The sequence below is a fragment of the Rhodamnia argentea genome, chromosome 3, assembly GCF_020921035.1.
Source record: "Rhodamnia argentea isolate NSW1041297 chromosome 3, ASM2092103v1, whole genome shotgun sequence".
Lineage (NCBI taxonomy): Eukaryota > Viridiplantae > Streptophyta > Magnoliopsida > Myrtales > Myrtaceae > Rhodamnia > Rhodamnia argentea.
Window position 1 is genome coordinate 33279468 of NC_063152.1, and position 20168 is coordinate 33299635.

Consider the following 20168-nt stretch of genomic DNA (forward strand, 5'->3'; position numbering starts at 1 on the left):
TTCATAGAGTAAGACGAGTCAAAAAAAGTTGGTGATCTTAAGGAGGCTGATACAATGATTTTGCAAGGGATAGGGATCTGGGCTCGATGTTATGTGCTGTACTTATTTTATTTATCATTATTTTAGATAAAAATACAATAAAATTAGGGTCCATGAGGAATCTAAGGATGGTCGGGTCGATGTCTTCCCATGTGCTTGTGTTTGAACAAAAATTTGCCGCCCGAAAATGCAATTGGGTCCTAGAAACATGGATGAGGGGGGAGCTTAATACCTAGAATTAATAATTTACCTCGAGAATCAAACATATATTATCTCAGGATTGACCACGATGCTTCCTTTGGTTGTTGACTATAATATCTTGATCATACTTTCCACCCAAAGTACATATGCAAATCCACCTACTTTGATTGTAATCATAGCCATCTATTCAGATGTTGATAGCTAGCCAGACATGTACAATAATGTACTTGGTACAAGTCATATTTGCTAGGCATCTTGATCACAAAAATGAGCATCTAATTCATGCTCTCCACTCAGCCTACAAGAGATGTTACCAATCCCACTTACACAAAATCTCTTTCTCGTTTGGGCTAATCTTGGCAAACTAGGGTTTTTGTTCAAATCCTCCTCTCACTATCTCTCTTTCCCATCCCTCGAAACAAAGAATTGTCCTCGACATGTGAGCGAAAAACATCACAGCTTATTGATAAGGAGGATCTCACATACGATCCATCAAAATCTATGTCCGTGATGCACCGAACTCACCCGAACCCGATGCGCGCTAGAACTTTCGTCGAGCGATACCTGTTTTGCCACGTGGATCAGCAACGGTGCCTCAAGTTATGCATTCCCATCTCCCTTTTTCTTTTTTGGCTACTTGCGAATCATTTGTTTCCATAGTTGGTGCACCATTGTAAAGTTGTGAGCCTCTTTTAGCTTGGGCCACGAAGAGCACTACCACATGTTTCTATCTCAGCTTTGAAACTGGATAAAAAGGGACACATTTTTTGAGCTGGCCAACAATTACAGCATGTGTTGGCCATGCTTGACATGTCGGATAATGTACACATGATGACGAGCAATTTGTGCAGGTGCAGTTTTTGGCCAATGAAAGTACAACAAAACTAGTTCTTTCTTGCTGAAGATCTCATCGTATTGTCAGTACCTTACTTTTACAAAATTTTTTTTTGGGGGGGGGGGAGGAGAATAAGTTTTATTCGATTCTAACAAAAAAATGAAATTAAGTTAGAAATGTGATACAATATATGAAAGAGTATGTGAGGCCCAATTTGATAAGATCAAATTGATTTTTTTTTGTAAATGTGGTAAACAAAAGAATTGGGTGAAGTTGAAGGAATATGATGTCACTTGGCCTGGCCCCTCCACTGGGCCACGGGGATGCGAAGTGCTCCTAAAAAGCTGAAAGGTCTCCAGAAACTTTTTGCTCATGATCAAGGCCCTCCACCTACCTTCTTCTCCTTCTTCTTCTTTTTTTCTTTACATATAGTCACAAATTGAGGCTTCCTTTATTGGCTTTCAGGATTTTACTCATCGGCCATTGCTGTCTATATTTGCTTTTCTGTCTTCTTGTCCCAAGCTTGGCATGTTAAAGAGAGTTGGTGATGAAAGAAACCGAAAAAGGAGGGTTATACACGATCTCGAGATCTAAGTTTTGCGCAGTTAGATGGGGGCATCAAGGAAATTTGAGCTGGGAACCGAAGACTATTTGTTCAGACCCAACCGATCGCGTGCAAACTATTTAAGATCGGGGTCACATATTCAAACCAAAAGCCTAACTTAATCGATTCATGGAATATGATCTTTAGATAGTCGAGTCTTTGAATCCATGCCTCTATCTTTGTAAAAAAACAAGAAAAATAGTAGGAAATTAGTTACAATGACAGGAAAAAAAGACTCTAACATTTGATATTTCCAAAGTAAATTTCACTGGTAGTCGCTCACTAAATAGATTAGGTATTGAAGCTTAATGTTGTGTCCGGAATTAGTCAATGAAGGGACAAAGGAGAGGTTAGTAACTTAGTAATATGATATGCATAATATCTCGTTTATTCAAGCCTCAATAATAATTTAAATCCGGAACCACATGGGTTCTCGGTTTAATCTTCCGTTTCCACCCCTTTAATACTAAAGTAATCGAATCGTTGACCATCAAGAACTCGGCCGTGGGATTGACCTCCATGAATAATGCAACTGGTGAAAACCCCCACGTGCGATGCCCTTTTGACCGATCCTTCCATCTCCAGCCGAAGCACCTCGGCCATCGTGCCTCCCCTCCCGCTCCGTGATTTGACTAGTCGCCGGCTCTGCCGATTAAAACGAATCCGATTAACGATGATAATCGCTGATTTATTACGCGAATCGAGATTAGCGAGCACTTTAATAGCATTCCTCTTAATGAGGGGTACATATTAGATGCGATGGATGGAAATAGTAGCGATCAACTTGAGTCGGTGTCCATAATAGGATTACCGAAAACAATGGATTAATTTTGAATTTGACGTTTCGTTTTCCCCCATTTGGTCCACCCAATTGGGTCAATCATAACGAATGTCGTAGCGAGTGTGTTCAAACTTAGTGCGGTAAAGGGCTGCAAATGCTATGCCACGAGAGTCGTCCCGATACATCAAGATTCAAGATTGGTACAATTCAAGCTCTTGTCCTCACGGTACTAGTCATTATGCGTTCGATAAACTTTTAGAGGAGACAGGTTCATTTACCAATTGAGCAGTCCTTTAGAGAGAGACATAGGTCTCCCTCTTTGCTTTCCTCCTCCCTCTTTTGAAACTTTTCTTTTGTGCGCGTGAATAAATTTTCGCAGCTCATCTTGAATGAACTTGGAGATCGGTTCATTGATTGCCACCGAGGAGGATAATCGTGACGTGGCTCCATAACATCTCCGAGATTAGGGCATTCTCTTCTCCCAATTTAGTTGTAGGTTAAGATTTGATGGTTTTACTCTCCCGAACTAAATCTAGATGTGGACTTGAGAGTTTTTTTTTTACGATTATATTGATGTTGGTGTTTTTGTACGACGATGATAATGAGGACGTTGAACCTATATGCGTACCGCAAGTCATTGCAAATGGAGTGGGACATCTCGGCTTGTTCTCATCTCTAAATCTGATGATCGATTGCCGAAGTTTTACGGTGACAGTTTTTTTTTTTTAGGGATGAGAGTGTATTTCTAAATGCAAACCGTGCTTTGTTATTTGTTTTCTTGGCTTTTGCTTTGTTATGTCTATATTTGGGATTTACTATGATGGAAAGACGTAACTCTCGAGTATTAAACAAGTGACACATATTCAAGTTATGCAACGCAATGTTACCACGTAAACAAACTTCATGGAAATACTATTTTTTCCCCCCTTACTCTATCATCGACCCACTTAGTGGCGTTTCGATCTTGTGACCTATCTAATCATATATGTAACCAATATGTAATCGCGTGGGAAATGGTGCATGAGTTTGACTACGAGATTGACGGAATTCAAGGTGAATAGAGACGGTTTCTCGGGGAAAATAAAGAAGATTTTATGAGTCCCCTTTGTCCCACGTTTTGACCGTCCCATGCATACGTCGATTCCATAACGATGCCTGCACGTCGTTAATTTGACTGGTCCAAATCATTAAACTAGGGTCTAAAATGGAGTGTGAACCGTTCGTGTCTTTAAGCACACGTTGAATCCCCACCGTAATTGATGCATGACTAATGATGCCGACTGTGATTCTTATGCCTCTCAAGGAAAAATTATCTAAAAAATCTTGAATCTATTACATTTTTATCAATTCAGTCCTACATCTTTTAATTTTGCTAATTGAATATTAAACATTTTCATCTTTAATTAATTGAGTCCATCCGATCAATTTTGATCGAAAATCACTCACGTGAACGCTGTCTTACATGACACCTCTAACTTGGATGAGTTCTTAATAATATTTCAATATTTTTTTTAGTTTTTTAAAATTTTAATTATTTATTTATCTATTTTTATTTTTATTTTCTATGTTTATTTTTACAACTATGGTCGACGATGTCACCGGCCGACCATTTTCGACCACGGGTAAGGGCGTCGGGCCCTCGCCCAAATCCAGGCAAGGGTCGCGATGCCCTAACCCACATCACTCAATGAGCAATAGGTGACGACCTGATACTCTCGCCTCTGGCGAGAGAGGGCATAGAGGCCCTCCCGTAGACTAGGCGAGGGTTGCTGGCCCTCGCCCGTGGTCGATAACATTTGTTAAAAAAAAAATACGAAGAAAATAAAAAGGGAAAATAATATATTATAAAATAATATTAAATTTGCGTACATCGGCGTCGGTCCTATCATGTAGGAAGGCCGGTGTCCACATTAATGATTTTCGATCAAGATTGGCTAGATAGACTCAATTAACAAAACTGAAAAATGTTTAGAATTCAATTGATAAAATTAAAATGCTACGTTTAAATTAGTAAATGTGTAATAGGTTCAGAACTTTTTAGACAATTTAATCTACCTTCAAGCGTAGATAAGAATATAAATTGCATATTGCTCGCATAACGGCTAAAACAACGTGAATCTTTATGTTCTCCAGTTATGATCGATGTCCTTATGTCTTCCACTTTAATAATTCCGATATGTTACTAAAAGAAGCAAGAAAGATTGAATTTTTACAAATTTTAGAGGAAATAATAAAAAATTTCTTAAACCTATTTTAGTGCCAGATCTTTAAATTTGGCAAAATTAGTCAAATATCTTTTAACAATTTGTTGTTAAATTAGTTCATTCATCAATTTTAACCGAAACTTGCTGACATGATAATTCAGTTAGCACCGGCCATCATACATAGCATGGTCAGCACCAACATGGATAATTATTTTTTAATTTTTCTTTTTAAATTTCTTTTCCAACCCTCGCTACCACAGGCGAGGGTTGGCGACTTATTTTTTTTTTTTTTTTTCTGTTGGACTAAATCAATTATGCTTTAGCTAGCACTAGTGTATTTATCAATTACATGTATATTCGGAGTGGGATTATTCCAATTACTCTAACTGTTTTAAGGAAGAGGAGTTAAAAAAGAAAAAAAGGAAAAAAAGATAAATAATAATGAAGCTAAGAAATTCTAAAAAAAATTAAAATTATAAAAATTGTCTATGTCAATATCGGTCATGCCACATAGGATTACGGACGCTTACTAGACCACCATATCAACAATTTTCGGCCAGACTCAGCCTTAAGAATTAAATTGGCAAATCGCATTTAGAATTAGATTGGCAAATCATCAAAGGGTTTATGATTAAATTAGCCAAATTGAAAGGTTCAAACTGAGTTGGCGTAAGTGCAATATTCTATTACTTTTTTAATAATTCTCTCATTTTTTTATAGTAATCATGTCTTCTTCTTCTTCTTTTCTTTTTTTGGTCGGCAGTAATCATGTCTTCACGATGATGAATGAGTGCATCTTTTTGTTACATCGAATGCACCCTTGTTTGCGGAGGTAACTAATAATCATTCGTCGTCCGATAAGATTGTGCATAGTAGTTATTACCAATTTCGCAATCGAAAAAGGGAATTACTAAACTTTCAAGCAAGATATAATTATTAAAAAAATTTGAAATAGCTTTCCCTTAACTACTTTCGGAGATTGCGTTGATTTTTTATCTTATTCATTTTTTTTTTCGTTTATATGAGATCTCCCCAGTAGTGGCTCCGACATTTTAGGCAGCCTTATTCGCTTTTTTTCTTAAGTTTGTTCATTTTTGTCTACATAGTAAAACTAGAATTAGTCCTTAATTGTTGGGACTTTTTTTATGACATTTTGAGCTTTTTGTTGAGGTATGGGTCATACTCCCCATCAACATAAGAAAGACACGTGGGTCCTGCTCCATGGTGAGCGGGCAAACGTTCGAGGGAGCCGCCTCGATAAGGGTCGCGGTGGCAACACTCTCGAGCTGCCAAATGATTTTTATAGTTTGAGTCCATATTTTTTATTTGATACTTTCGGCTTGAACCCAAGAAAAGCTACTATTATCCTTGCTTGACGTAGCTCTAGTTTAAGGGTGAATCAAGATAAACCTTATGACTTGATTTCCTTTTCTTGCTTTTACTTTTTACTTCGTTTATGGTTTGTATGCCGAATCCTAACACTTTTTAAGGTTTAATATGCCATCATCATAATGTTAAATGTGTTAGAATGAGGTCAAATTTACTAGCTACGAGATTGAAAAACTTGAGGGTATGATGGTCTGGTGAGAATTAGCTTCATACTGACAACAATGATTTCACTAAGAGAAGATTTTTAATTCAGCCCCTTCGATTTTGGGGTTGGTGCACATTTTTTTTAATCGAAAGACAAATTTTCATTTAATACATAACTTCAAGACAAAATCAATCCAAAGAGTTACAATTTAGTGCAAATCTGAAAAATTAATGAACTCGGTATAGCTTATAATGACTAGCTCATTCCACAAGAATGGACTTGCCATAAAATCCTAATACCATCGGCCAATCACCGAAACTTGCATCACCATTAGTGACGGGCACACATCGAGAATTGCCAAAAGGCGATGCGTGTCTAAGTTTGACATCTCCAGCACCATCGTCGTGTAGAAATAACAATAGCACTCAAAGGTTGAAAGAGTACAAATAATGCCTTGTAAATTCCGGAGAGAAGAGCTGCAAATCGGGAGTTTTGGAGATTTACAGAGCTGCAAAATAAATACCAGTTGATTAGAAAATTTCAGATAAGCCCGCCATTGAATACCGTGGGTGAGGAGTTTTGGAGATTTACAGAGCGCTCGTTTTCGAGAGCAAGCATCTAAATCCAAAGCGAATGAGCAAATACGGAAAAAGCAGCTTCTTTCGAGTTGCTCGCGCCTCGATCTTCAGAACTTATAGGGACAAATTTTTCACCTCGGTGGGGGAAGTCGACAGCATCTACCACGAAATCAACGAAAAAGCTTGAACAGAAATCACGAAGGGGCTGGTGGCTGGGAGACGGGAAGGGAGAAACCCTGGGAGCTGGTGCACATTAAACCCCGAATTTTTTGTTAAACAAATCGCTTTTTTTTTTTCCTTTAAAGTGTCAAATGTCCTTTTCGCCTCTAAGTCATTTACATAAAGTATAATATGTGTACAATCTAAAATTGCCACCATTAAATGAAAAGTTCACTTGTTTAATCTATTCAATAGACAAAAACACATAAATTAATCGAAGATACAAAATACTTGTATGGCATGGAAAAAATTTAGAAAAGACCTACTTTATAAACTTGAAGTTGATCCATAAGTTAAGATTGATTTGAAACGAATGGATACTTTAGCATCTCCTAGTCGTTTTCAATTGCATAGCTTTCGTTGACAGCACGACGACACCTAATTTTAAACGTTAACGACGCTCTTTGTCTCTTCACCTCGAAGCTATACCAGTTTGTAGCCAAAATATTCTTCTGTTATTTCCAAAAAAAAAAAATCTCAGTTTGTATCTTATCTTATCAAATCTCAACATTAATAGAAGAATATTTGGGCTACAAACTAATAAGCTAAATCACATTAGTAAGGACCATTTCAAAAGGTTGAGGAATCTTGCAATTTTTTTTGCGAATCAGGAGCAATTTACTTTTGATACTATTTTTCTATCTATCCTCCTTTTAAATGTTTCGGAATGTTTTCTAAATTATCTTTTTTTTTTATGTATATTGTTTATTATTTGTTTAAATCGAGGGCAAGAAGCGCATTTCAAATAATTTGAAGAAACGGTTGCACGCACGTGAACGGCACATGCCGACTTAAAAGAATTAACCGCACTAACAAGCGCAGCTATGACCCAAAAAACAAAAAAACAAGCGCAGCATAATTCGGGGTTATGACAAGCACGAACGACAAAATTGAGGGGGCACAGTGAAATTTGAGAAATTCGTTTAAAAAAATATTAATTCTTACAATTTTTTCAATTGAGTCGTAAACCTTTTAAATTTATTAATTGAGTCCTAATTTTTTTTTACATTTTACCAATTAAGTCCATTTGACTAATTTCAATTGAAAATAACTAACGTGGATGTGGACCGTTCTACGAGCCACTGTCATCGTTGGACTTGAAGCTAACAATTTTTAATAATATTTTAATATTTTTCAAGTGGCATAATGTGAAAAAAAATTTAGGATTCAATTTAGAAAATATAAATTTTGGGATCGAATTAGCAAAAATATAATAAATTTAAAATTTTTTTGAACAATTTTCCTGCGAAATTTTGTGTATTGTTCCTTTTTATTGCATTCCTTTCGTTGACCTATCTACTGTCGGTCTCCTGTTATTGCCCTAAGCAAACAATCGTCAGCATTAAAGCTGTCAATAATCTAACGTATGGCATCTCCGAGGATTAAGCAATTACCCAACACAACAAAGCGCTAATCCCACTCCATGTCACCTCTTCATCTTCATCAATCAATGACAAACATGTCATCTCTCTCTCTCTCTCTAGCGAACTTTGATTCTCAGCTCTCTGGACCACTATAAATCCTTGCTTCCCCCCCGCCCCGTTCTTCCTCTTTAGTCCTCCTTCTCCGCACCCCTCTCTCTCTCTCTGTCTCTTCTTTCTCTCTCTACTGTTGCGTAGCTGCAGAGATGGGCGTATAGAGGGCAAGCGTATAGCCTGCAGAAAGAAGCTGACAAAAGTCGACGACGACCGTAGCGTCCTTTCACTGCAACAACCGACACGTACTCGCACGCTTCGATCCCCTCGCCACCACTTTCCACAGCTCGCTTCCACCCATCTTCTCTCTCCTTCCACAGTCACCACCACCACCACCGCCACCGCCATCGTAAAGAGCTGTTTCGCTCCCCCCTCGTCGGCGAGCGCGTGGCTCGAAAGCATGCTCGAGACCGTGAAGTACCTCATCGGCTCCCGCGGCCCCAGCGGGTACGGCTCCAAGTCCACCGCTGAGCAGGTCACCGACCGCCGCGATCTCCGCTCTATCACCGCCATCATCACCGGTAACTGCTGAACTCGGGCTTCCCGGCGATTTTCTCGCTCCGTAGTTCGCTTCGGGCGCGAGGGGAATTGACGGAGGGAACTTGCTGATGATGGTTTGATTTCATTCAGGTGCGACGTCGGGAATCGGAGCCGAGACGGCCCGGGTACTGGCGAAGCGCGGCGCTAGGCTGGTGCTCCCGGCTCGGAGCCTCAAGGCCGCGGAGGACGCCAAGGCTCGCATCGCGTCCGAGTGTCCGGGCTCGGAGATTGTCGTCATGGCGCTCGATCTCAGCTCGCTCACCTCCATCCGCAACTTCGTCGCCGAGTTCGAGTCCCTCGACTTGCCTCTCAACCTTCTCATGTACGCAAATCAACACCTCTCGACACGTTTTAACAGCGAAAAAATTTACTTACTCCCGGCGAATTCTAACTCCGATTCCGTCGAAACTGCGGGTTTTCCTCTCCGCCACTGTTTGCAGAAATAACGCGGGAAAATACGCGCACAACCACGCCATCTCCGAGGACGGCATCGAGATGACCTTCGCGACGAACTATCTCGGTAAAATCGCCGTACAAGAATCATCCCTCCGCAATCTTTTCCGATGTTTCGAATTTGGAGAAGAAGTTTCGTTAGCTCGGTATTGAATTCGATTCTTCCGGTGGTGGTGTTATTACTCAGGTCATTTCCTGTTGACGAAGTTGTTGCTCAACAAGATGGTCGAGACGGCGGACGCCACCGGCGTGCAAGGGCGGATCGTGAACGTGTCGTCGACCATCCACGGCTGGTTCTCCGGCGACATCATCCACCATCTCGGGCTCATAACCCGCGACAAGAGGCAAGTAAAATCGGTCGAAGTCCTTACATTTTGATACCCGCTTCGTACGAAGTTCATCTAATTCTTGCAACTCCACCGTGAGCTAGCTAGGCCTTTAGAATCACATGCATCTCAAAAAGTACTTTTACCATAGAAACAGCATAAGTTTTGGGAATTACCAAGAAACAACCCTAGGTCGTGATTTGAGATTTTTTTTTTTTTTTTGTCGGGATTCCTTCGGAAGAAGGAAAAGAATAAATTTGGTGGTAGCCATAAATGAAGTTAAATTGACTTGTGCACTGCAGTCAGTACGACGCGACACGTGCTTATGCTCTCTCGAAGCTGGCCAACGTTCTGCACACCAAGGAGCTTGCTCGGAGACTCAAGGTCCGAATTTTTTTTTCTTTTCCTATTATACTCCATAATTACTATCTGGGCCATTTTCATTTATGCTAAGCTTGTTTTGGTTCCTAATTTAATGGACAAAAAAATTGTGTTGCAGCAAATGGAGGCGAATGTGACCGCGAACTGCGTTCATCCGGGGATCGTGAGAACCAGGCTCACCAGAGAGCGAGAAGGCTTCGTCACCGGTCGGTGATTGGCTCCCGTTCATACTTCGAATCCATGGTTTTGTCGATCTTCTGTGATCATTTCCTGAATGTGGTTCTGAAATATGTGCAGATCTGGTTTTCTTCTTGGCATCCAAGCTTTTGAAGACGATCCCTCAGGTAGTTGCCGGTTACCCGCTTTGATCCAAGATGGGGTATTTTGTTTGTTTTATTATGTGACGCTGACGTTATGCAAAAGACAATAATATCTGGATAGTACTACGGATAAAAGGAATGGCGCAAGAATCTTGTAGATCGAGGTAAGCTTAGGGTTTCAAGAATATGGCCGACTGGTTCCTCGCCACCTGAGTTAAGATTATTCTGAAGACAATGTGGCTTTGCATAAGTAGTAATGCATGCTCAAGACAAGAAAACGAAGCATCTTTCCAAATTCGTCCATAGCTTCACATGTTTGAACTGAGTAACTATCAACATCTTTGGCACAGGAGCCACCGAAGCTTGGCGCGTGACTGTAGTTTATGTACTCAGTAAATACATCTTGTGTAGGAGGATCTTGGTGAAACTTTTGTAATCTGACAGAATCCGAAAACGTCTTGGTTTTTCTAGGCTGCTGCGACCACATGTTACGTCGCGACGCACCTGAGGCTGGCGAACGCGTCGGGGAAGTACTTCTCGGACTGCAACGAGGCGTCGACTTCGAAGCTGGGGTCCAGCTCGCATGAGGCCTCGAGGCTATGGTCCGCCTCAGAGATCATGGTTTCCGGAGACCCGAAAGCAGCTTTCAGACCGCTCCATCCATCACATTGATTGAACAAGAAAGAAGATGCACAAAGGAAAGCAAAGTCTGATAAAGACATAGGAAAGGAAATAATGGAAACCAAAAAGATTAAAAAAAAAAGGAAGAGGGAAAAGAAAGGAAATCTAGATTATACATATCTAAGTTCTGAAAGGGAGCCGGTAGTCCATGGAGAACCCAATATTAGAAAGCTAGCTAGCTTAGTGGGTGGGCAAAAATAAAGAGCAAAAATACTTTTGTACATACACTATAATCAGTAAAGATACCTACGTGATTTTGTACCTCGTATTGTTTTTTTTTTTTTTGCCTTCTTCTTTAGTCGATACATGTTAGGCAGCTTCCTCTTGGGAGCTGTTTAGCAATTTTTGTGGACTAAAACAAAGTTAGATTAAGGTTGGTTCTTGTGATGATGATACTATGATTGTGGAGGATCGTGTCGATGGGGTTTTGAATAATGGTAATAATTGGAGTGCTTAGATACCCTTTTTTAATGCTATAGTTAAGGTGCATTGAGATAAAATAAAAAAAAAAGAATTGAGAAATGAAGGGAAAAAATTTTAAGAACATGGGGTCGGTCACCACCCGCCATGTGGTGGTTTCTAATTTTTTTCAATTTGTGGAGTATCCTTGAGAGGTGGTGGGGGTGGGCCTTATCAACGTGAGCCGCGAGATTGAGGGCTTTGGGGAGGCCATGCGTTTAAGCAAAGGAAGCTCTTTCCATGGTTAATACCTCCTCCTAGCCACCTAGGCATCGGCTAATAGGCCTCGATCAAGTCAAAAAGTGGTTGTATAGACAAATCTCTAGATAATGTCGCCCGATCTCGCCCTCGTCCGGGCTAACCCCGCCTGTGATCGGCAAGGGCAGCCTCTGTCCTCGCCCAAGCAAAGCCGGCTCTCGCCGACCGCCACGGCCGAGCACGGGAAAAAAGAAAAGGAGAAGACAAAAAAGTAAGGAAATAATTCAACAAAATTATTTAAGAATTATAAAAAAATAAAAATTCTCTACCTTTGCAGCGGCGATGTCATGTAAGAAGGCTAGCATCCATGACAACAATTTCTAGTCTAAATTGGTCGGATAGACTAAATTAGTACCGATGCAAAAAAGCGTAGAACTAAATTGATCCAATTGAAATGTTTAGAACTGAATTGGTACTAATACAATACATTTATGACTTTCTTGGTACTTTTTCCTATAATAAGTTATCTCTAGAAGGGTTATAGTTATTCCCATCTAGGATGAAGATTGGTTGAAGATAAATAACTAAACCCTACATCGCAAAACAAAGATCTCCAAATAATTCTGCCTCCGACCACTATTCGAATGGAACCTAACTTGTATACAAAGTAAGTAAAAACCAAGATTATCCGAGAATGGTCGTACTTGAGCCGGGCCTCGATCCATAATCGGGAGGTTTAACCTTGAAAGATTCCAAACAAGAAAACTACCCATACTCAAAGCGGCATTTCGACATCGACCTAGTGTGCTCGTTAACCACCTTGGATTTTATCTTCTTTTTTGTCTATCCAATTTCTAACTCTCATTATTTCTCTTAGACTTTTGGTGTGATTACGTATTGAGCACATGAGTCGAATCTTGCACCAGTGATACTAGCATCTCACCACTCAATTCCCCTATCACTAGGCCGCATGCCTAGTGGCACATTGGGTTATATCTGGTTAGCATAGTTATTGACAACATGCATCACACCAATAGATTCTAAGGTACGTTTGGTTCAGCTGGGAATTAAGCTTTGGGGCTCTAAAAAACATTAGGCAAATGCCAAACTTTTTGGCAACTATTTGTGAAATTATGGCATTTCCAAAGCCTTCCAAAGTCTCTTAGCTCAAGATAGGTTGGGGGCTTGCCTTGGGCTTTCGGAAGCCATTTCTAGGGTTTACTGATTGCCCTCGTTAAATTATCAAAATTCTAATTCTACCTTCAAGCTACACACCAATCTCTCTCTCTCTTCCCTCTCTCCTCCATCATGCCGGCACTCAACCCGCCATCTCTAGCGAGCTAGCTGGCTCGCCGGTGTGCGGCCATCACAAGTAAATTTTTGTTTGTTTATTTAAAATATGCAACTAAAGTTATTTACACGTCTAGTTGTTTTTCAAATAGCATTGTTAATTTTTAAGGTACTTTTCAATCACACTTTACCAACACACTACGTGCATTTCGAAAAAAACTTTTACACCTAAGTTTTTTGCATTTCTCTAAATATTTTTCCCAAGTGCCGAACCAAACACGACCTCAAAAGGTCACGTGACTTGATTTTCATTTCAGGCGGGAAAGAACACCACCGGGATCGCACGGAGACAGAGAGAGATCAGAAGCTGGAAGGCCCAATGTCAGGGCCCAATACGGCCTCGTTTTGACCTTGTTTCTTCACAAAAAAATGCAAAGTCCATCTTCTCCACCGACCAAATTTAGCCCACAGCCATCGAGGGCCTAAAACCCTAAAAGGAAGAGAAGTCTTCCCTTCCTCTGTCACGCTAAAACCCCGAAATCGCCCAGCTCCATCGCAGCAACGCCTTCATCCTCCACGAGCGCCCGCCGCGAAATGGCGGCTCTCGTCTCGGAAACCGTCCAAAAGGTGTTCACTCCCGAGACCCTGCGCGCCGCCGCCAAGCAGTCCCGGGGCTGCCTCACCGTCCCCGTCCGCCTCCGCCGCGCCATCAAGAAGTACCTCCGAGGTCCGATCACACCTCTCTCTGTCTCTCTCCAGATTCATTTGTTCTCTACACTGCCCGGGAATGATTTAGCATCGCCCTTTACTTGTGGAAAAATACTTTTAACTCCTGTTGCGGTTGGTTTCTCTGGAATTGCAGAGCTGGAGGAGCCGCACCTCAAGAGGAAGGTCTTGAGGTTATCTGCCTCCTTCAGTGAAATCAAGGACGTCAATCTTCTGCTGACGGCCTCGACGTCAAATCAGCTGGTCGAAGATCCTCTGAAGTCGGTGGAGAGCTCCAAGAGATGGAAGATTAAGAGCGCGTATGGTGACATTGGTCTTAAGTACAGTGATGATGAGACGGTCGCTTATGTCGCTTCGCGGATGCCGGCCGTTTACTCGGCTTGTTATAGAGTCCTCAAAGAGGTACGGGTGTAGTAATTTTGCCTGGGAAAAAGTGTGTTGTGTATTGCCTTTCCGGAACTGTATCTTACGTGATTGGTTGAGGAAAATGTTAGCTGGCGTTTTCAGTGGATCTAATGAGAATTCACTGAAAAATAGCAGTCATGGCCGAAGAAAGAAAGTTTCCATTTAGAGAAACTTGGGGGATTACTTGGCCACAAGAACAGTACAAGTAAAAAACTTCATTCAAGGACCCATAGAAAGGGCCTTTCAAAAAGGAGCAATTTTATTAAGCTTTTTGCTGAATGAGGCATGGCTGTGCTCGATTAAACTGTATGTAGCCGTGTTGTATTTGCGGTTTTCCCTGCTCCGTGAGCAACCAAAGAATGCATCTCGGAATTGAAGTGAAAGGTTTAGGATGCTTGTGCAGTAATGAGAGAACTTTTGATGTCTTCTTTCAGATACGCAGAAGGTTACCTGATTTCTCTCCATCTAGAGTGTTGGATTTTGGTGCAGGCACGGGATCAGCTTTCTGGTAGTCAAAATGGATTTGCAATGGTCTGTCACCCAACCTTTTGATGCAAAAGTATGGTCTAACTAGATTAACTATTGCAGGGCGCTCCGGGAAGTCTGGCCACAGTCTGTGGAGAAAGTTAATTTTGTAGAGCCGTCTCAATCAATGCAGCGTGCTGGTCGGAGCCTCATACAATGTAATTATTGGTCCTCTATTTGGTTTTTCCATATCTTTTGATAATCAAAATTGGTTAGTTAGTAAATAGGGATCCAGCAGATTTACAGAATTAAATGGGTGTCTCTAGTCAAATTAACACTTTTACTGCTGCATCAGCGGCATGTGATAGTGCTGCTCTGTGAGAAAGCGGTTACTCTGTCAACCTGTCAGGTTCTGCATGATATGAGACTGGGGGATGACATTGTCACCTGTTGGTTGCATTAGTATTCCTCTCTTCATCAAAATTCATCGCTACGCTGATCAAATTTTATGCAGAATGATATCTGGCTAATGCGTTAATTGTTTAGGTATGAAGAATTTGCCACTTATTCATAGCTATGATAGCATTCAGTCACTTTCTAAGAACATCAACAAGTCCGAGAGGAAACATGACCTCGTGATTGCTGTAAGTTATTCTCTTCTTGCCTTGTTACCTGCAATTGAGCAATAGATTCTTACTGTTCATTCGATCTGAATACGGGCATACTCTTCTCTGCATTTACTGTCGGTATGTCTACTGACCCATGTCCTTTGGAGTATTTGAAAGTTTTGAGTCCCTTAGTGCTGATTAATTCTACTATTTTTCTTTCTGAAGTCATATGTGCTAGGAGAGATACCCTCATTCAAAGATCGAATTACAACAGTTCGTCAACTGTGGGATCTCACAGACGATGTTCTGGTATGTTGAAAACTTCATGGTTGGGAGTCTTCCCTAAATGAATAACAAATTCTTACTACTTTGACAGTTGGACTTTTCCACTCTCTGGCTATAGTATCTCCACTGTTAGCATTTTAAATGAGAATGAATCTTCAGGTGTTAGTTGAACCGGGGACACCTCATGGATCTAAGATCATAGCGCAGATGAGATCTCACATATTATGGATGGAAAATAGGGTAAGTTTCCTTTCACATTGTTTAGAAGTTGAGTAACTGTGAATTCATTAGAATAAAACGTATGCTTGATTTCCCATTTGTGATGTTTTGTTTGCTCTGCTCATGTTGTAATAGCATATTCATGACTTCCTAGAAATTGCGCAAAGCTGCAAAACTAAATCAAGATTGTAAGGATTTGTTGGATCTCAAAAGCGGGGCATTTATAGTTGCTCCTGTAAGTCCAAATCAGATTCTACTATCTTTACCTCTCTCTTGGTTTGTGTTGTTTTCTGTGTTGCTTTGTTACCCCGGTTCTTCTTCATCTCGTTTCTCTCTTTTGTTATTGCAGTGTCCTCATGATGGGCATTGTCCATTAGAGAATACAGGGAATTATTGCCATTTTGTTCAGCGCTTGGAGAGGACATCTTCCCAGCGGGTTTACAAGGTTAGTTAATTTGCTAGGTTGTGCTGCCTTAATTCTTTAACATGTTATAAACATCATGCAGTACCATCATCCTCTTCAGTATGGTTTGTTCATGGACGCAATTATGTTTAATGAGGATACTATGCAGGATTGTGAGCCGGTATGTATGTTAATTATTTTTGGGGTTTTAGGGCTCCTCATTAGTCAAGATATCATTTCATGTTACTTAGGTTACTGTATTTTGCTATGTGTTTGCTCATTATATGTGTGTGCCAACAATTTAATTTTTATTGGAATTCATTCACATTTTATGGAGTCAAACTTAATTAGACATTGTCAAGATTATTTGTAAGTGTTTATGATAGCATATCCAGGACAGGCATCCCATCATGTAATACATTGTAAAGGATCAAAAGTATAAGTAAACTTTGGGAATGCGATGAGAGCTTCTGTTGCTGATACAGATGTATATTACATTAAGGATAGTTGGCTCAAGAGTCAATGCTCCATCTCCCACTACTGGAGAAATTTTTTATTGATGATACATTGAAATTGTAGATGTTTCATCTTGCTAATGTACTTATGATGTTTTCCATGCATCGGGGTTATTCTTGTGGTGATATTCTTCCTCGGTTGAATAATTATAAGCTAGTTGTTGCCAAAATTCAGCAATTATGTGAGGGGATTTTTCTATTCTGCAAACAGCGGGTTATTTAATAAAGTTGTTTTCCATTATACTAATATAGACTCGATTGGAAATAAATTTTTATATAATTATTTCTTTTCCCTCAATCGGTCTTGCTTTTATTTTATTTATTTTTGGGTTCATCGATTGCCGACCCCAACTAGTTTGGGATAAAGGTGATGTTGATGTTGATGTATCTACGCTACTCCCATGTCATTTCAGGATTTCATGTAACTGATTAGCGTTGATATGTTCTCTTCCACACTCGTCTAAAGACAGAGATGGGTAAATTACCAGGATACTGATACTGGAGTGACATCCTGAATGCCATTTCAACTCTCACATGGCAGTTTCTCTAGGGGTTTTGATAAAATCTTGGAATGCGGAATGCAATGATAATTTGGTTGGCATGAGTATAATTTGCAAATTGACTTTCCCTCTGCTGTTGCCTTGATTCACTATCAGAGATGACATATACTATTTATCTTGGATGCAATTTGAATGCATGCTTCAACACGAGGCCCAATGTGTGATTCGAACTTGTCATTTCTGATAAATATCTCTCTTTTGTAGCGCTCAAAGGGTGGGCCTTTACGAGGTTTTGAAGATGAGAAATTTTGCTACGTTGCTTTCAGACGGGGACAACGACCTAGGTAAATGAGTGGAATTTTGTTTTCCTCAAATTTTGCTTTGTGTAGATATATCTTACAGAATATCTGTTTAGGTTAAACTGATTTTAAAATGGCGAAAAGATTGAATTCCTAGACTCTACCTTAAAGGATAAAATGAGGAAGAGTTTTTAAATCTATGGTTGATTGATGTGTGGTTTGATTCAAATGACAGGATGACGTTAACATCCTCTCTCTCTCTCTCTCGCATCACTTTGACAGTTGTCACGATTTTTTTTTCTGAGATGTCCTTTATTGGGATTTGCAGAAAGAAGATGCTTAAGGCGATTTTCTTGTTCTTTCATAGATGGTTGACTTAACCCCTAAACTAGATTGACTTGACAGGGGAGCTTGGCCACTGGATGACATGAAATTTGAAACATTGAAGGAGCTGCATGCTAAGAGAAATCCTGAGGATCTTGACATTGATCTTGGTAAGGACATTTGCACGTGCATAATTTGTACTCATTTTGCTTCACTCCATAATTGGCACCTGAAACTTGATGTCACTCTTTCTCATTTCACAATTGCATGCATAAAAGAATTTCCATTTTATGTATGGACTTGTTTTATTGAGATGTCTTATTAGCGTTCAATTTTTCCTCCCCTCAATCAGAGGACTACATGAAGATGCAATCAGTTGAGACTCCACATGAAGAGATAGATCCCGTTTCATATGATTCCGACTTCATAGAGTCAGACGCAATTGATGATGAAATCAATGAGGAAGGAGACACAGATGAGTTTACTCGTGCTGATCTTGGGGGTGGTTGGGGCAGGATTATCTTTAGTCCCGTTCGTAGAGGCAGGCAGGTTGCAATGAATGTGTGCCGGTCGACCCAACGTGATGGCTCAGAAGGTGCATTTGAGCGCTTGGTGGTCACAAAGAGTAAGAATCCTAATTTGCACCATCAAGCTAGGAGATCTCTCTGGGGAGATTTGTGGCCCTTTTGAGATTAAAGGTTTGGTCTCCACCCCTCCTATTTTTTCTTCGTTTTTGATATACTTGTCTGTAATTAAAGGCATAGGAGATTCAATTTTTTTGCTACAAAGTGCTTCTCTCTGTGTTCGTGCGTTCGTGCTGACTTCGGGGGTTGTTGGGGCAGGATTATCTTTACTCCTGTTCGTAGAGGCAGGCAGGTTGCGATCGATGTGTGCTGGCAGACCAAACCCGATGGCTCGGAAGGTGCATTTGAGCTCATGGTGGTCACAAAGAGTAAGAATCCCAACTTGCACCATCAAGCTAGGAGATCTCTCTGGGGAGATTTATGGTCCTATTGAGATTAAAAGTTTGGTCTCCATCCCTCCTATTTTGTCTTAGTTTTTGATTGTTAGACTAGTCTGTAATTAAAGGCATAGGAGATTCATTTTTTTGCTACAAACTGCTTCTCTCTGTGTTCCTGCTTATGATTATGTCAATGTAACCATTAAGCACTGTTTTGTATTGGCAAAAATTGCTCAAGGGAAAGCAGATGAGTTTGTTCTCAATGTCTACTTCCAACCGTAGTAAACTTCATTAGCCTATCAATTAGTGACAAAGTGCCATGAGTTTTGATACGATATTCTTTTGTTTGCTGAACCATCATTTCCCCGGTTGTTTACACCAGTTGACATGACTGTGCTGGCCTTTTCTCTCTAGGAAAATGAGCGTTTGTCGTTAGACTCGTAATAGTGCTATCAAATGTATCATATGGTGAGAAATAGGGAGATTCATGCTTATTTCGACACGCTTTCTAAATTGCCATTCATTCTGTCTGCCATATCGTTCTTCGAAAGGTGGGTAGCTGCTTTGTTAAATTTCGGCTTTAAAGAGAAATTTGTTAAGGTTTTGGTTTTCATAAGTTTCTGAATGTTTTCTCTGATGCTATCCATGGGAAGGCTTCTCTCCACATTGATAAGTCACCATTAATCTGGTGTTGTTTCTGTCAAGAAAAGGATCGCATGGGGAAAATAACACTAGAAGTGCCATAACTTTCATAATTTGCTTATTTGGGCGTCAAAACTTTTCACCGGATCACTTAAGTATCACTTTTTACAAAAAAAAGAAAAAATAATCACTTAGGTGTTAACTCGAGTTTAAAATGCTAGAAATCTATCATATTAATATTTTATCAATTTGCTCGATTCATGTGGCTTGTTGGCGTGCTTAGTTATCATTAGTAGCCCTAGACAACATCGTCCTTATGTTTTGCGCTAAATATAAACCCTAATTCAGAAAAATCAAATCATTTTCCCAACTTCTTCAAGAAAAGGATCCCATGGGGAAAATAACACTATAAGTGCCATAACTTTCATAATTTGCTTATTTGAGTGACAAAACTTTTCGTCGAATCACTTAAGTATCACTTTTTACAAAAAAAAGAAAAAATAATTACCTAAGTGTCAATTCGAGTTTAAAATGCTAGAAATCTGTCATATTAATATTTTATCAATTTGCTCGATTGATGTGGCTCGTTGGCGTGCTTAGTTAGCATTAGTAGCCCTAGACAATATCGTCCTTATGTTTTGCGCTAAATATAAACCCTAATTCAGAAATCTTTGTTTATGGAGTAGAAAGCGTTCCTT

The 20168-nt window shown here is 40.1% G+C and overlaps 2 protein-coding genes across 4 annotated transcripts; both read left to right on the plus strand.

Annotated features, from left to right (window-relative positions):
* The first annotated feature begins 8511 nt into the window (after nt 1–8511).
* Nucleotides 8512–11240, plus strand: LOC115748073 (short-chain dehydrogenase TIC 32 B, chloroplastic). Of its 2 annotated transcripts, none has more exons than XM_030684471.2 (8): nt 8512–8991; nt 9101–9332; nt 9451–9530; nt 9651–9807; nt 10092–10173; nt 10289–10376; nt 10468–10514; nt 10962–11240. In XM_030684471.2, exons 1-8 carry the CDS (start codon nt 8871–8873, stop codon nt 11160–11162), a joined length of 1008 nt encoding a protein of 335 aa, XP_030540331.1. In that variant the 5' UTR covers nt 8512–8870; the 3' UTR covers nt 11163–11240. The 2 variants fall into 2 exon arrangements, with proteins under 2 accessions (XP_030540331.1, XP_030540332.1); XM_030684472.2 differs by having other exon boundaries at nt 8736–8991; nt 9651–9811; nt 10096–10173.
* A 2339-nt stretch (nt 11241–13579) lies between these two features.
* LOC115748053 (rsm22-cox11 tandem protein 2, mitochondrial) lies at nt 13580–19073 on the plus strand. Of its 2 annotated transcripts, none has more exons than XM_048276894.1 (13): nt 13580–13845; nt 13981–14246; nt 14684–14757; nt 14838–14932; nt 15261–15358; nt 15548–15631; nt 15767–15847; nt 15981–16061; nt 16176–16271; nt 17509–17588; nt 17949–18037; nt 18220–18565; nt 18657–19073. In XM_048276894.1, exons 1-12 carry the CDS (start codon nt 13713–13715, stop codon nt 18555–18557), a joined length of 1515 nt encoding a protein of 504 aa, XP_048132851.1. In that variant the 5' UTR covers nt 13580–13712; the 3' UTR covers nt 18558–18565; nt 18657–19073. The 2 variants fall into 2 exon arrangements, with proteins under 2 accessions (XP_048132851.1, XP_030540286.1); XM_030684426.2 differs by having other exon boundaries at nt 18710–19073.
* The last annotated feature ends 1095 nt before the right edge of the window (nt 19074–20168 follow it).

Excerpts from the sequence above, each read along its gene's own strand:
- LOC115748053 (XM_048276894.1), top strand. The coding sequence starts at position 13,713 with ATGGCGGCTCTCGTCTCGGAAACCGTCCAAAAGGTGTTCACTCCCGAG. Across the intron at positions 13,846-13,980 it reads CATCAAGAAGTACCTCCGAG|AGCTGGAGGAGCCGCACCTC; the intron begins GTCCGATCACAC and ends CTGGAATTGCAG. Across the intron at positions 14,247-14,683 it reads GTTATAGAGTCCTCAAAGAG|ATACGCAGAAGGTTACCTGA; the intron begins GTACGGGTGTAG and ends GTCTTCTTTCAG.
- LOC115748073 (XM_030684471.2), top strand. The coding sequence starts at position 8,871 with ATGCTCGAGACCGTGAAGTACCTCATCGGCTCCCGCGGCCCCAGCGGG. Across the intron at positions 8,992-9,100 it reads TATCACCGCCATCATCACCG|GTGCGACGTCGGGAATCGGA; the intron begins GTAACTGCTGAA and ends GATTTCATTCAG. Across the intron at positions 9,531-9,650 it reads CTTCGCGACGAACTATCTCG|GTCATTTCCTGTTGACGAAG; the intron begins GTAAAATCGCCG and ends GTTATTACTCAG.